We start from the raw sequence: 16,350 nt of genomic DNA, 5'->3' as shown, positions 1-16,350 counted from the left end.
AAAATTTAAATTCAGGCAAAAGATAAGGGAAAATTACTAGTTAACAACGTGTCAGATTAATCATTTTTGGTATATGGTTGCAGTGAAGGAAGAAGATTCAGTGCTTCCAGTTTTGAAGAAACATTATGGTGATCTAGTCAAACATGAGACAGTGGGGGTCTGCAGCATGCATAGAGAGTTGAATTGCCAGTATGAACTAGGACAAACTTCAACGCTTGGGCTTTCTGACAGTGGTAGTGAATGCAGTTCTTGCCCTTTAGCTGTGTACATGGCAAAGCTTGTGTCCAGGCCCAAAATCTTGTTTCTCGTAATTGGTAATGTGCATTTTACCAATCTGCAAAGTCTCTGTTACAATATTCTAATAATGCTGCTCTCATCTTAGTAATTCTAGGAACAAATGTTGAATGGGGAAAGAGGAAAATCTTCTATTGGAATGGTTACCCTGTAATTCAAGATGTGGGCCCTTTGAATGTAGTAGGTGGCTCTATGTTGGTCACTATCTGACTGAGGATGAAAAAGAAAATTTCCTAGGTAAACTTTTGAGGTAGTCACTGAATGATCTTTTTTTGTGGCAAAGAGGTTTTTGATGTCTAGAAGCGTAAGAGGAAGAGCAACCTGCTTCTTTTTCTAACTTTGAATATGAAGAAAAGAAATTCTTAAGTTACCAAGGTAGGCATGTTATTTGGCAATTGCACAGTCTGTATGAAATTTCTGTATGAGTTCAGAAATTACACTTTCCATACAAGTGCTTTATGAAAAATAAAGGTGGAGAACTTTTAGCAGTGCTTTCTGAAGTTGGTAGAGACACACCTACTTTTAGAAGTCAGAAAATGGGAGAAGGTGATTTACCAAAGATTTTCTCAGCAATTGAGCTCAGTCCTTTTTTTTTCCCCCCCTCCTTCTTCTTGGTGTAGTAGGAAGTTCTAAATAGGTTAAAATTTCTTCTGTGTTTACCCCATGCATTGTGAGCTCTATAATTGCAATGAAACTGAATCTCTAATAGACACTTACTTTATTCAGTAGGCCATTTGGCTGTTCAGCTTACACGTCTATGAACAAAATCAGCTTGATTGTTATGGTTTGGCATTCTGAAATCTCTTACATGGAATACAAATAGATTAAAAAGGTAAAAACCCCTTAAACTTTTGACTGTTTTAAAGGAGGACAGAAAGAAAAGTCCTTTGCTGCCTGAGAATCTTGTAGATGAAGAATTGACTTAGAAACAATTTATAGCCAATCTAGTTGCAAAAATTAACTTCCAAGTATAAACCAAAAATGGTGGCCTGCATTCCTTTAGAATTCTGAAAAACATCTACTGCTCAGCTCTTAAGGGTGTTCACTTGGTAGCTGATTTTAACATAAGGACTGTTAATTGACTAGCTGTTGATCACCAACAGAAATATCAGCTAATAAGCTTATCTGTTCTTGTTCGAGGATGGTACCTTCATTTTAATAATTTGTATTTTCAGATGGGTGAAATAAAGTGAAGAATTAAGTGTGAGTATGGAAGGAGAGAGAGGAGCAAACCTGAGCAAATTGACAAGTGAATCTTAACCTTCATTAAATCAATAGTTAAGAGTCTTAAAAATACTTAGTTTGATATTTGAGCCTGAATTATCGTGAATTTAAAGATACATAATTTAACACATTTGTTTGGGCTTCCTTGGAATTTACGTGCAAGCTCTTTGGCAACTGCAAAGGAGACATGTCCCTGGACCACTGCGCTGGCTCTAGCAAAGGATGAGAGAAACAGCGGGAGGATGCAAACAGGAGCTTCAGGTGCAATATTTCTTTTGTTTTCCTGCTGAGCGAAGCTCATCTTTTCATCCCTTGAAGGTTAGCTGCAGAAACAGAAAAGTATTATTGTCCTAAATGGACCATAATTAAGAATAGAACTTGTTCCACTCCACACAGTAAGTTTAATAACTCAGATCTAAATTGACCATATCAGTAGCAGAACAGGGAGTATGGTTCTGGGAAACCAATTTCCGTGTTGTAGCACTGCAAATTTGAGAAGAGAAAGGGACTTTGGTAGGAAAAATAGTGGTAGTATAGTATATGAGAAGAATTTAGGACTATATTTGAAAATAATGGGACAGTATATTGCAAAGACACCTTCATGTCAGGTACCATGAGTACTTGCAGGATCAGGGCCTTTAGCTGAGAGAGATCTCATGGCCTGTATGAACCGAAATGAATCGTTGTCTTATAAATGATGAAATGACAGATTGGTTTGTCAGGGTCTGGAAATCATTTGCCTATATAAGTACCTATTCTCAGATTTAAGACACGATCTTGTGAAATGTGCAATGTTCTTAATTCTCCCTGAAAACCAAAGAAATGAGACATTTGTATTTTTGTGATGAGAGCTGGAGTTAACTCTTCTTCTGGAGTTTGTTCTGCTGGTAAGTGTAAGATATTAGTTGCTTGCACTTTTCTCAGAAATTAGCAATTTACAGTTTGTTTTTATTTGGTTCAGAATTACTAACTGGAATGATTAGTTGTTGCTGTATTGACACTATCACTGTTTACATGATTCCTTAAAAAGGAAATTCTCATAATATTGACCATAATTTTCATCTTTGGACTTTCCCTTACTCCTCCCATGTGGGGAGAATCACATTAACCAAAACTGCTGCCTTAGCTTAACCCTTCTCCTCTCCCCTCCCCTTGATATGAGAATCCCTCTCTAAAAATTTGTGAGTACTTTAAAAAAAAAATCTGAGTTGCTAATGAATGTTTTATGAATGAGTGATATTTAAAACTTTTTGCCTTTTGGGATAAATGCAACTTCAGCGTGTGCACAAAACCTAGCTAAAGGAGAATCTAGCTATTGGAAAACTTATTAAAAATAAGTGCCTACCCAACTAGAAGAAAATGTAGAAGTGGCTTTTTCATACATCAGAAAATTCAACAGCAGATCTTGCATCTTCACTAAGAGCCCTGAGATTCTTGTCGATGAGCAATGAAAGCTCTGTTTTTATTTTGGGGTTAATATAGCTATCTGTGTTTGAGCAGCTAAGCTTTGAATCATACTAAGCACTATGCCTGCCTCTGTAGTCCTATTCACTGGTTCTTTGTGATTCATGGAGGTGAATCGTACAATTCTGTGGAGAGTTCCTGGAGAACTTTTTTGTCCTTTTGGGCTCATGAGTAGATGATGACAGGCAGGTATTGGAGGACTGCTAGCCACTGAGTACGGTAACTTGTGTTGTACTGGACAGTCTTAAGTGAGAACCCCTCTCATAGGCTATCTAAGCTGATTTTAAACACTACCAAGCCTGTGTGAGGTGGCTTTATCTGAGGAAGGAGAACACAAGAAAGAACCAAATTGGAGTCTGAACGGACTCTGTGGAGAAGGTATAACAGCTCATAGGACTAGAGGGTACTATGCTGATTCAGCGTGTGACACCAAGACCAGCTGATGCTATCTAGGTCTGAGCCACTGTCAAAACAAGTAATTTCCTGGGCTCCCTGTCATCTGCAGTATATGCTGTCAAGATTTATCCAACTAAAATAGCTTTTAGGAAAGTAGGTATTTCATTATGTATTGTACTATTCTTTGTGTGGGAGGTGTATTCATTCAAGAAAAGCAACAGTACTATTGTGTTGAGCCACTGTTGTTCTGAGACAAAGTCATGTAATGTAATGACTTAAAAATACTTCACTATAACAATCATTATTATGATCTTTACTTAATGTCAGGTGGACTTGATTTTATTCTTCCACTGCCTCTTTTTGGACAATTGATTTGGCCCAGTGATAGATGATACAAAATGGCAAATTTGATGTACAATACCTCTACATGAAAAAAATAATCCAATAATCTAGATACTTCAAATGAAAACCTTTTTGCTTTTTAAATAATTACATCGTATTTGTGTAACTGTACAGACACCTTATTAATCTAGAAAGTTATTTGAAAGACTGATGCTGGTCCAATGTCACTTGTGCTTTATATATATATATATATATAAAAATAAAAAAGCATACTGGCCTTTCTTAGCAACATTCAAATTTTTCTCGTATAATAAAGCTTTCTTCTATAATGATTGTTTTAAGAGTGCCATCTAGTGTCTAAAGCTTTTCAATACGAGTTGTGATTTATAAGTTATGGGCAATTTTATTGAGTGATTGAGCAGAAAAATTATTGTATCATTGTTTTATATTAAACTGGAATGGAATAGTTTAATAGGAAAAATGTAATTTTCAACCAAGTATAAGGAAAATGAGTTTAAGTTTTTAATATAATGAGAAGACAGTAATTTCAGCTATGTTACTGTTGTATTTAACTGCTTTAAAGCAGCTGTGTTTGACATGTTCATGTAGCATTCTTGAAATGAACGGGTTTTTTCTTATGTGTCCTCTTGACCTTCAGTTAGTATCTCGCCAGGGTCTAGATTAATTTTTAATACAGATCCAATATTATTTCCCATGGCCTAAATACCCTATATATATGCCTTCTAACAGTTACAGAAAGACAAATGTGTGCATTAGGAAACTGACTGTTGTAGGTATGTGCTCAGGAACTTGTTTTTTCAATAATATATGGTTAATGTTGTGGGAGATTATTGATTTAAAAAAAAAGTCTTGCTATAAAATGTTTATACACTAAAAAATTTAAAAGGAAATATTTTCTTTTGGTTTTATATGTTTTGTTTAACATCAGAAATATGCTAAAATGCAAAAAAAAAATTTACACAGATCATTTTCCTATCAGTGATTTGTATTTGAAGAGACAGTGTATATGTGAAACCATTCTTTTCTCTCAAGAAGTGCCTGTAGTCCACTTATTCAGGCAGGATGTCTTTAATAGTGTCTTACATTAAAATCAGTTTTAGCAGATAGTGGAAGGACCACTTTTTCAAACCCTCTTTTTTTGTTCTAAATTCTGTATTCTTTTATGAATGTTGTGTTCTGATTTCTATTTCAGGAACTTCAGCTCGGGAGGAAGATGAAAGATAGTGTCGCTGAAGAACATTTATATTTGGGTTTTTCTCATCAGTACAGAGATAGTATCTTTCCTCTTCATACATCTATTTCACTGTTTTTGCTATCCTACTGTGACTGCAAATTATTCAAAATTTTCTTAGTGCCGACTGGTGAAGATGTGGATGATCAGTTTGTGACAAAAAACCTTCTTGGTGATATTGAGGTCCATTTAATCTCCAGATGTCAGCTTCCAGCGGTTGTGCAGAGCTGCTGTTTACCTGCCGTTGTAGTGAAAGATGGCAAGTTCTGCCGAGCTGGGCTTTCTGTTGTCTTAAGGCATATAATACAGAAAACATACGAGGCAGATCCATCTAAAAAGGATGTTTTGGAACTCTTGGGGTTTAAGAAGACCTGCTTAAAAGCCTGTGCTGAAGTGAGTGCATCTCTTTCTCTTAGATACATTAATAGGGTTTTTTATAAGCATTAAATATTCTGAAGTACACTCTTAATATTGATGTAAACTAAGTTCTTTTAATAAGAAACTTAATTTGCTTAGAAAATGAAATTTCCTCAATGGAGAATTATGTGTATTTTGGCATAAAGATGAAAAATAATTCTTTTTAAAGATACTACTTTTTAGTGGCATAAAAAGAACCTTAAGATTCAAAAAAAGGTCGGATCTTTGTCTCATGTCTAGCAGCGTAGTTTCAATGAGTTATAAAGTACAGCTCTTGCAGTTTGAAGTAAACTGAGAAATACCTAATTTATTGTTAATTTTGATTTCAAGAGCACCGTATACTGTTAGCCTTCATCACTGCCAAGGTGCACTGCTCCATCTCCCCCTCTAGGTCATTGGTGAAGGTAATAGGATAGGCCTCAGCACAGACCCCTAAAGAGCTCCGCTTCTAGCTGACCTTCAGACAGAGTGTGAACCATTAACCACTACTACGCTTTGAGTGGATATTTCAGCCCATTTATCACATAGCAGTTTACTCATCTGGCAGCTCATCCATCTATACTTGCCTTCCTCACTCCTCTGAGGAGGTTGAACTCCACTGTTTCATGATCGCTACACCCATGGTTGCCATTGATTACTATGCCTCCAGCCCAGCTCATCCCTGTTGATGAGTAGCAGATCTGGGGAAGCGTACCCTGTGTTAGTCCATTTAGCACTAGCGTAAAGAAATTGTCCCTGACATCCTCCAGAAACCTCTGGTTCTAGTCTCTTCTTGGAACTGCTGGAGAACTTGACTCCATATTTCAGATGGCTGCAAAATGAGTAAACTGAGTAAGAAAAGACAAGAGTTTAAAAGTTTTAAAACTTTTAAGTACAGATAATAAGAAAAAGAGCACAAGGACAAGAACATCAAAAAAATAAGTAAAAAGTGCTGTTCGTTTAGACTAAAGTTTTTTTGATGTTGTGTGCTGAAAACCCACTAATAGTACAATGCATTTCTGTAAAATAATTGTGCTCAAAATCTGTTTGGTGTAATCTGGTTTTATTACCAACACTTTGTAGAGATGACATAAATAAATTGGCCACAGTTTTGCTTCTCTTGAGTTACACAGCCACCCTAATCTCATGCCAATAATAAGGAATAAAAATGTGGTATACTGGATAACTGTTCATTCTGTTATACATAAGATTTAGCTTCCTAATTCTGCTATTGCAAAAGTAATACAAAATACCTGAGCTTCCAAGATTATCAAAGAATATATTTAAAGCTGGAATTTCTTTACTTAAAGTGGACAAAAAGTTACCCTGGATTTTGTTTATTTTTTCTGTAGAGACATTAATTCTATAAATTTAACTGACAGGTTAGCCAGTGGACCAGACTTTGTGAAATCAGCATCCCTCTGGCTGTTGAAGGATTTTTGACAGCATCTCCTGAGCACTGTCAGACTATTCCTCCTGACATTTTACAGCTTGAAAAAAAGCTTGGAGAACCTGTCCGAGTACATAATGATGACAAAATTCGAAGGCAGAAACTTCAACAACAGAAGGCAGGTGCCAAGACTGCAGTGCCTGTACTTGGTAAAGAAGGAACTGAGGAAGGAAAACCAGTGGAAATGCATCAACATTCACTCCCAAGTTTGGAACTGAGCATAGCTTTCTCCAAGCTACTTGTCCAGGAAGTATCAGATGCAGTCAACAGGGAGGCTCCTCATATCAGGAGAACGAAAACTTCTGACCTTCCGCTTTTGGACCACGTTTTTGCAGAAGGGCTTTATTTTACCTTGGCAGATATAGTGCTTTTGCCATGCATCCATCAGTTCTTGGTAAGACAACAAGTTAAGCAAATATTAAGTAGTGTGTATATATATTTTTTTAAGAATTTGAAAGTTGTAAAATATGTTAATTTAAAATATATTGTGGCATTTGCAGTGTGAACTTAACCTGGAACAGATTTGTATTTGTTATTGTACAAACAAAAACCAGGGATTGGTGAGATCACCAGAATTACTTTTAAATATATAGCATATCAATACTTAGTAAACAGTGTTAACTGTTAAAATACAATGCTGAAATATTTTGGCACCAAGTTGCCCAGAAAATTCCTCCATGAAAATACTTAAAATGGACACTTAAAGTACATTCTAATATGTATCAAGCAAAAGTAGGTAAGCATGAATGTATTTTCTTGCTCAAATTTAGTGTACTAGATTTATGACCACGATTCAATGGATATTTGCTAAAACAAGACCATTTTATACGTGAGGAATTTTTTGAGATTTGGAATTTTGATTCCATCATAAATTGCAAATTTTAAAAGGAGGGAGGGTTGAGAATGGTATAATATTGAAATACTAGAAAAGATGTCCCCCATGAGAGATTTAAAATGGACACTTTAAGTACGTTGTAATGTGCATAGGAAAAAAGTAGGTAAGCATGAACCTATTTTAATTTTGGTTTCAGTGTACTGGGGGGCAAGGCAAAATGAATACCCAGTTTGTTTTACTTTTACTACATGGATATTATCTGAATTGGAATTCTTTTCAGCAAAGACTTTAAACTTTATGTGACTTTATCTTGACGTGGACAGATATGCCTAAAAGAAAACAAGTACCTTCTAAGAAAGTAAGAATGCCTTTTAGGGAGGCAGTGAATGGAGAGAGATTCAGGGACTATGGTGGCTTTTTAGAGGTGTAAATCCTTGACTTTCATTCTGTACTAGAGCTGAAGAGGTACTTGGGTATGGACTAGGGAAAGGCTTCCAAAAGCTCATTTGTTTATGCTACTGGTATGTAATTTCTTGGGATTCTCTTGAGAATTTTTTTTTTGTCTACAAATATTTATTTTTAAAATACGGTGTGCTATGACTTCCAATTTGCTTATTTCTCCTCATAATAGGTTAATTATTCTTAATCTCTGCTGTTGTTTTCTTCTAGTTCCTAGGAATTCTTTGTTTTGGAGGCAACATTCCTCTGTAGCCAACCCGGCTTTTTATCACGCTCTCCCACAAAATAAGCCAGTTTCATTGCACATCTGTAGATAAAGATGGGTGTCTAGGACAGCATAATACCTACATATCAGCAAACCTTTTATTCTTCTGTGCAGTTTCATTTTTACAAAACTTAGTCTGTATTCTTCTTCAAGCAAGGACTGACCACTGCGACCCCACTCAGAAATGAGGTGGTGTGTCTAGGGAGCCAGCTTCTTTGGGATGTGCTTCAGGCCTTGAAACTTCCGTAATCTGTAGTTTTGTCATTTGTAGTATTGTTGCTACTAAACTTTTCCACAGTTTGTGGAAGGTCCTTTGTTTATTGCAGTGAAAGGAGAAGTTCCCTGGAAAAAGTTACGTTGCTAGAAGCTCCTGAAGTGAAGTTTATAATGGAAGAGTTACGATTCTCCTTGCAGTCCTGGGAGATTGGCTGTTTAATTTTTTTCCCCAATAGAATCTTGTGTTACTTGTATGGTCCAATAACATACTGATAGAAGGCCTACACTTTCCTTTAGGGGAGTTGAATGTTCTTCTATCAGATTGTGTAAGTATTTTGGAAATGCCAAGAGTGTGGTCTATTCAAAGATGCCTTTGTCTCTCTTCTCCTTTGCAGTCAACCTAACACATTCCCATTACTGGACAAACACCAGTGGGCTGTTCTCAGTTGTCTTCATCCTTGTCTTTTTCTTTCACATCAGGAGGTTTTCACAGCACAATGAGGAAAAACAGTGTATGCTAGCAAAGTAATATAGACACTGTATGTAGTGGGTATATGCAAAATTTCATTCTGAGTGTAGGATTATTTTGCCTCTTGTGGTGTGTTTAGAGATCTCAGAAAGTCTCCCAGTCTCTATATATGGAGGAATTTGAAACCTTAAAAGAGTTTCAGCAAGATAAAACAGGAAAAGCACTGACACTGCTGGCAGTCAGGGCACCACGTGGAATGTGGAAAACCGGGGAATAAATCTTTGCTCCCTGACATAGAATGTTACAGAAACACTGTCGCAAGTGGCAAAGCTGATTTTAGAAGTTCCTGCATTCCAGGATGCAGTTTGCCAGGCTATCGGTTGTGTCAACTTGACTGTAGTTTGAATCAGTAAAATATTCATGTCTCTGTACCTTTAGGTCAATGATCTGTTAAAAACTCATTTCACCCTTCTTGTAGGGGAGACCCTTAGTCACTTGGTTATTGAATTGTTTGTGGTGGATCTCTCACTGTCTACAAAATTTATCTGAGGCTGAGATGCTGTGTGTGTGTGTGTATGTGTGTTGGTTGTTTTCTTACAGGACTTATCTAGTAAGTTAACAGCCCCCGATCCCCCTTTTCTCCCTCTCCCTTTTCTCACCTCCGGATAGAGGTAGGGCTTAGTAGCGCAAGTGCCTTGAGCTCAGCTTCAAAACCAGCTTTACAGTGGGAAAAACCTCTGTGGCAAGACTGTGTGAGAGTCTTGCTCAGCACAATCTGTGTACTTAGTTTTATGAGGATATATACACAGGAAAGAATTAAGGAAATGACAACTGTGTCTTTATTTCCCATGACAATAAATGATAGAATAAGTTTGCCTACTACCAGTATTCCTGCAGTTTGAGATTGATAGCTAAGCTGGTGGCTGTTGCCAGGAAGAGCTCTGAATGAAGTTGGTATTTGCATTTTGATTTTGCAAGTTGTTTTGCCAAATTTGCCTTATGGTGTTTGAAAACAAATGGAATTCCTGGAGAAGATGCTGTCAGTCAGATTCAGAGAAATAGTCTCTAAAATCATAATTACTAGTGAACATTAGTATGTGACAAATGTCCAATTTACAACTTCTTTAACCAAGATCATCATCCTCAGTGGATTTCTGTATGATGACAGCAATATGGGAATCCAGAAGTAGGTTAATATGGCTACTTTTGAATTAAGATGATGAGTTATTTTACAGAAATCATTATTAATTTATTTCTGCTTTGTTTGTTTGTTTTGCAAATCACATAATTGAGGATTAACAGCAACTTCTGTATGGATGATACTAAACAAAAGTAGTAGGACAAAATGCTTTCCCACTGTTTTAAAAACTTTAATATATTTCAGTCTTATTTCTTGTTCCAAGGCCTTTTTAAATAAGAAAAGCATATCTTTTTACAGTAATGTTTGATTTACTGGTGCTAGGCATGAGAAGATTCTTGGATCAGATGCTTAACTGATTTCAGCAATCCAGTTGAAATCATTCTGTAGATGTACCGTGAACAGCTGAGAATGCTGTATTTATTTGCTTTTCATGTGTGACCCTTGAGCCCTGGTGGTCTGCAGCTTATGAACTATATATTGTATAATACCTTTGTGTTAGCTCACACCAAGGATTGTCCTAAAAAACTGGCTTTCAGTTTCATTTTTACCTAAATTATAAGAGCTCTGGGATAATGTTGCTTTTTTTCTGTTCTCTGGTGAATGACCGTTTCCTAAGCAATTTTACTGTGATTCATACAGTTATCAAAATTGAATAACTTGCATCTGAAACCTCCTTGCAGGCAGTGGGTTGAAACCGCTCTTGTTGATGGAAGTGCCAGAGTTTAATTCTGTATTAAAATGTTACTTACCATTTATATAACTGGACTTCCTGGATTGTGTTTAAAAAAAATCATTATAGTTGCACTTCCACTTTGCTTTAAGGATGTGAATGATAATGAAGTCTTCAATGGGTATGTGTCTGGAAAGTATCATACAATAAATATGAGGAGACCTGACTATCTGATTGTAATTATAATTACCAAGAGTAAGATAATGAAGCCGAAGAGTTGTTTGTCATTACCTCATTCCATTTCTGTTATCTTTCTGAGGTGAGCTTTGTTATGCTTTCTATTAGTTGTAACTGTTTAAAATTAATAGAAGAATAACAAAAGCTCCGTTCTCCATCTGGGAGAAACCACTATTCACTTTTTAAAATACAATTTAGAACACTTGTTATCAAGTGTAACAGTGCCTCTTAGAATTGCTTTCCAAAAGACTTCTTCCTTAACTGAATTAATGCATTTGTGCCTGTGTTACTATTAGGATATTGAATTAGATACTAAAATTACACAGTTCATCCTCCTTTTGCTCCTTTAGCTATTACTAATTACTTGTGATTACTCTAAGAACAGGATAAACACAGCATGCAAGAGAGCTGCTTGAAATTTTCTGTCACTTCAAGTGTTCTTTACGAATTTCTGTTTCCACACTGAAGACAGATATGTGGAGGAGCACTGTTTTTGCACGGCTTTTTCTGCCTTTTCCTGTAATCATGATTTTTAATTTTCTGCTTAAAGCAGGCACAGCATCACAGAATAGTTGAAGTTGGAATAGTTGAGGTTGGAGAGCACCTCTGGAGATCATCTTGACTAACCCCCCTGCTCAGAGCATGGTCAGCTAGAGCCAGTTGGCAGGGTTGCGTCCAGGCAGGTTTTGAGTGTCTCTAAGGATGGAGACTTCACAACCTCTCCTGTAAGAGGATGATCTTCACTGTTCTAGAACATTTGGGAACCGGAACAAAAATTATTTAAGTTCACCAAATGCATCCTTTTTAAAATTAGCTGGTCTTCATGCAAAAATGTGGTTTGGGTATCTTTTTTTGTAATATGTGCATCATATTCTTACTTAAGAATTTTTTTTTTTTTTACACTTCAAATTCTAATTTCTATTGAAGGCCACTTCATCTCACCAGCATATATACTTAATTCAGAAAAAGAAATATACTAGTTACTATTTTTATATAAAAATATGAAGTTAAGATGGTAAAAACATTTGAGTAAAGATATGATTTAAAAAAAAGTTTTGGGTTCAGTTCTGGTAAAAAGAAGTCACAGATGTAGTGCAAAGACTTCAATAAAGACCAGCCACAATGTGTGCCTGTGCCTGTTTTGCTGTTACCACATAGTCAAAGGTATTTCAGGCTTGCAGCTGCCAGCAAAACAGCTGTCAGTGGATGAGCTTTTAAGGGCTGCAGGGTGCCTGTGGGAAAGAAGAGCGTTCAGGTACCATAATGTCTTGCCTAGAGTTCAGTATTCATTGCAAATTGCTGTTTGTTTTTTGGTTTTGTTTTGTTTTTTTTTTTTTTGTGATTACCAACCAAAATGAATCATTTCCTTGTTAGGAAATAGCAGATAATTAAGAATATAATTTAAATTGTGTTTTCCTGTTACTGACTGAAATTATGATTGAAATTGCTTATGTAAACCTTTTCACCCTATTAAGCAAATGGGAATTGCAGAGAAAGTCTAAATAGCCAACTGGCAATTCCACCTGCAGGCCTGAGCTCTTAACTAGCTAGCTTTTTGCATTACCATCATGCTATGAGTAAGCATGCTTGGCATGCAGCTGAGCTCACTTCTGTAGTTCATGCCTTCTTGTGGCTTGTACGAAGAAAGTTACAGCAGCAAGTCACTTTTCCATGTTATTTTTCTAGGTTTCCAGCAAAAAACAAGGCAAAAATCTGGTAAATTTGCCTCTGATAGCCAGTTGGTATCGAAGAGTTCAAGAAGTACCTGGAGTAAAGAAAGCTGCTGGCAAGTGCAAAATGGAGCTTCTCCAGCTTCCAGAGTTGATGTCTGCTCCACAGGAACAGCTACAAGGCTTCTCTTCAGTTCCTGATGAATTAGAAGAGGAGAATGAAGACAGTAATTTTATAGGTGGTCCAAGGCCAACTATGACTAAGTTAATGGTAATTTAAGCTTTTAAATGAGTTATTTTTAATAGTAATATTCTGTTCAATTTGGAATACGTGAAATTTATTAGAATGGCAGTAGCCAAGTCTGACAGCCTTGAACAGTTTAATACCTTTTGCCCATCTTCTGTCTGATACACATTGACTTAGAAGTGATTTTACTTTTTTGTTCTGTTGTGGTGTTTGATCGATTCAGGAATTGAGCAAAGATATGACTGCTGGAAACCCTATCAGTAATTCTGAATAATCAAAGTAACTTTTTATTTGAACTGCAATATTGTATTCCTCTTTTAAAGATATTTATATAAAGGATGACAAAAAACCATTGCTTTTATGTTTGGCTTCATTATTCTATTGTTTCTGTTGGTTTTTTGCTATTCGATTAGATCTTTGAACATCTGGGAACCCTAATGAGTTTTGTTAAAGAAAACCCACCATCATGTTCCATAACTCTCAGTATTTTTTGTGAGGCTGACAGCATTTTCTAAAGAAAATTAACAGGGCTTTCTTGTGAAAAAGAGAGAAATACATAATTTGAATCCCATATAATGCAGAGTCAGCTGCCTGTTTAGTTTCAGTTCAGCTGAAAGCGTTGCACAGTTTGATCTGATGCCATTAAATTAAGTGGGAATTTTTCTACCAACTTCAGTGGGTAAAGGATCAGGATCTTTTTTTTTTTTTTTTTTTTTTTTTACCCTTTTCACATAGGTAAATGGTATTGAAGCAAAGTTTTCGCCTCATCCGTGCCCCAGCTGGACCATAGACTGGACCAATCTACCATCTGCAGTCAGTCCTGGAGAAGGTAAGGGTTTTTGTGTGTGTGTGTGTAGATTTAACAGTGCCGCCTTCTGGTGAAGCTACTGAACTGTTTCATAGGAAAGTATGTCACCTCTCAGTGTATTTCAGAGTTCTGTAAAACAGGTAAGCAGTTTTAAATCTGTTTTAAAATTCAGTCTGTTTGGGACACATGGCGAGATGACTTCCCTCAGGTCATCAACAGCTGATGACCAAACTGGGAATAAAAGCTTGACCTTGATTCCTGAACCATATTTTTTCCCACCATTTCCTACTTCCCTGAACTTTTTTTCCTATCTACAACAGCAAATTCTGACTACATGATGTTAATATAATTGGCATGAATGTTGTATGTGGACTGTGTCTCCAAAAGCAGCAGCAGCTGATTTTATTCTGATGAAAATAATGTTCATTAGCAAAGTTTGGTAGCTACCTATGAGTGAGTCTACCCTTTTGTGGCAGTGTTCCCTGCCCTGTAGGGGTTATTTGCTTTGCTGGATTGCAGGGCAGTCTGTTGCCTAGTGGCTATAGTTCTACAGGAAAAAAAACCAATTTATTGCAATGTTTGTTGTTCTCATTGGTGTTGTGAATATTGAATACCTCTTCCACCACACAGTAGAGTTTACTCTAAAAGGTCTTACACATGCTGCCAGACAGTAACAAGTTAGTGGATGGTAAGTCCTTTCTACAGGGAAGAAAAAGCTTTGTATTCTTTTGTGTAAATAATATAACTTAGATATTGAAGTCAGTATAGCCTCAGTGGCACAGAACTTCTGATTTAAAGAATACAGAAATATACATGTATAGATGCTCTTCGATGACCAGTATGTGAAATTCCTCACAGAATACGTTAAGAATCACTGAAGAGCTATAGGCACTTAAAAAAAATACTGTCTTTTTAAAAAAATATCTAACTGTGTGAATACATGCATGTATTCCCATCTACAATATACAGGCTATAAAAATAAGATCAAATTTGAAGTTGGTTTCCTCTGGTTTGGATCTGTGTGTAGTTCACAAAGCCGTGACAGATCCCTCATGTTTCATGAGTAGATTTTTACTTTTATATAAAGCGTCCATCTTTCTAACATGAACTCTTTTCTCTTCTGGTTTTGTCCCAATAGAACTCTTTCCAGTAAAGTCGCATACCCTGCTTTAATTATTGATCCTTTCTTTCCTTTACCATGGAAGAAAAAAAAAGCCAAAACAAAACTTGGGTTTGCATCTGTCAATATTACATCCTGCTTCTTCAGACTTCATGTGAATGTTTTGGATGTGCTACTTATGTTAATATAGCTTTGTAGTCTGCTGAAATGGTCAGTGGGGATTACGTGCATTGAATTTATGTGACAAGTTCCAGTATTTTGTTGGAAGTGAATAAATGTTTTTGCTTACATCCAGCGCTCAGGGTTTTGGCTGTAAGTTTTAGTTCATGCTTTTGTTAATATATCTCTTTTCTTCTATTTGAAAGAAAATTTTGAAAAAGATGCATAACATATGAAAACACATAATGAATGCATATTTGGAAATTTTGTGCTGGAAGGAGTCTCGTGGACGCGGTTTGACTAGAGGGAAAAATCAATTCCTGCTGCTTCCTGCCTGCATGTGTGCTCACTCTCTCTTTTTTCATGTTTGCTGAAATAGTTACTAATGACATTGATATCTGAAATCGGTTTTCAGTTCAATGTTTGGGAAATTTGCTAGCTCAACAAGGTGGCAAGAGAGAGAGATTTCACCTGCCTCCACTCAAGATCATAGTGATGCTGATGCCATTTTCTGATTTAAGGAAACTCCAAATGGTTGTGGTTTTAGTCCAGGAGCAACAGTCACATAGGACAAGAGGAAATTTCCTGATATGAGAACTGATTTTGCTTTTCAGGTGGATACATCTGCATGCTTACTTCTGCTGTTCTAAGTGGCCCTGTTCTCTGTTTCCTGATTCTTTCGCTAGTACAGCCTAATAATTGTTATATGAATTGAATTCTCAATATTTTACTACTAAATCCTACCTGGCACGCTAAGAAAACAGTCACTGAATCTGGCAGGGTTTTAAACGGTATTTGAGAAATGCAATTCCAGCTTGCAGATTACCCCTGTAACTGCTAAATAAATTTCCTCTTACTGATGTTCATAGCAGTTGAGAGGAAGTAGAGAATGTTTCAGTTAAAATTCACTTTGTTTTTTATCAACAGTACATTTAATTTGCTGGCAAATCTTAACAGAATACATGATATACTTTCTTTGCTCTATCTCAACTTAGATAACTCAATTTGTTATATGTATGTGAAAGTTCTGGGTTTGAATTGTTCAGTCTGTCTATAAGTCTAATTAGACCACCTTGCTGTCACAACTATTTACTACAGAAAAGAATTACTGATGATTGCAGTTCTAATGTATTATTTAGATTATACATTTAAGTTCATTCAGGTTTTTTGACAGTGATTATTTGCTGTTGCAAAACTAAAGATTATGACATCATGATTTGCATTTCATTTGCTTAG

At 36.3% G+C, this 16,350-nt stretch overlaps 1 protein-coding gene across 3 annotated transcripts in view; it reads left to right on the top strand.

Annotated features, from left to right (window-relative positions):
* The window catches only part of GSTCD (glutathione S-transferase C-terminal domain containing), a 71,500-nt gene that overhangs the window by 2,663 nt on the left and 52,487 nt on the right, over window positions 1–16,350 (top strand). The window contains exons 1-5 of one of the 3 annotated variants that reach the window (XM_069783291.1): window positions 925–1,836; window positions 4,934–5,365; window positions 6,751–7,212; window positions 12,797–13,051; window positions 13,763–13,856. In XM_069783291.1, the coding sequence (XP_069639392.1) occupies window positions 1,741–1,836; window positions 4,934–5,365; window positions 6,751–7,212; window positions 12,797–13,051; window positions 13,763–13,856 (1,339 nt within the window). In that variant the 5' untranslated portion in view covers window positions 925–1,740. Of the gene's footprint in view, window positions 1–924; window positions 1,837–1,901; window positions 2,406–4,933; window positions 5,366–6,750; window positions 7,213–12,796; window positions 13,052–13,762; window positions 13,857–16,350 lie in introns of those variants that run through there. The other 2 variants (XM_009920322.2, XM_069783299.1) reach the window with 2 other exon arrangements.

This window comes from Haliaeetus albicilla, chromosome 1 (genome assembly GCF_947461875.1).
Source record: "Haliaeetus albicilla chromosome 1, bHalAlb1.1, whole genome shotgun sequence".
NCBI classification, from domain to species: domain Eukaryota; kingdom Metazoa; phylum Chordata; class Aves; order Accipitriformes; family Accipitridae; genus Haliaeetus; species Haliaeetus albicilla.
The sequence above is the reverse complement of the archived record's forward strand: the minus strand, read 5'-3'. Positions and strand labels throughout refer to the sequence as shown.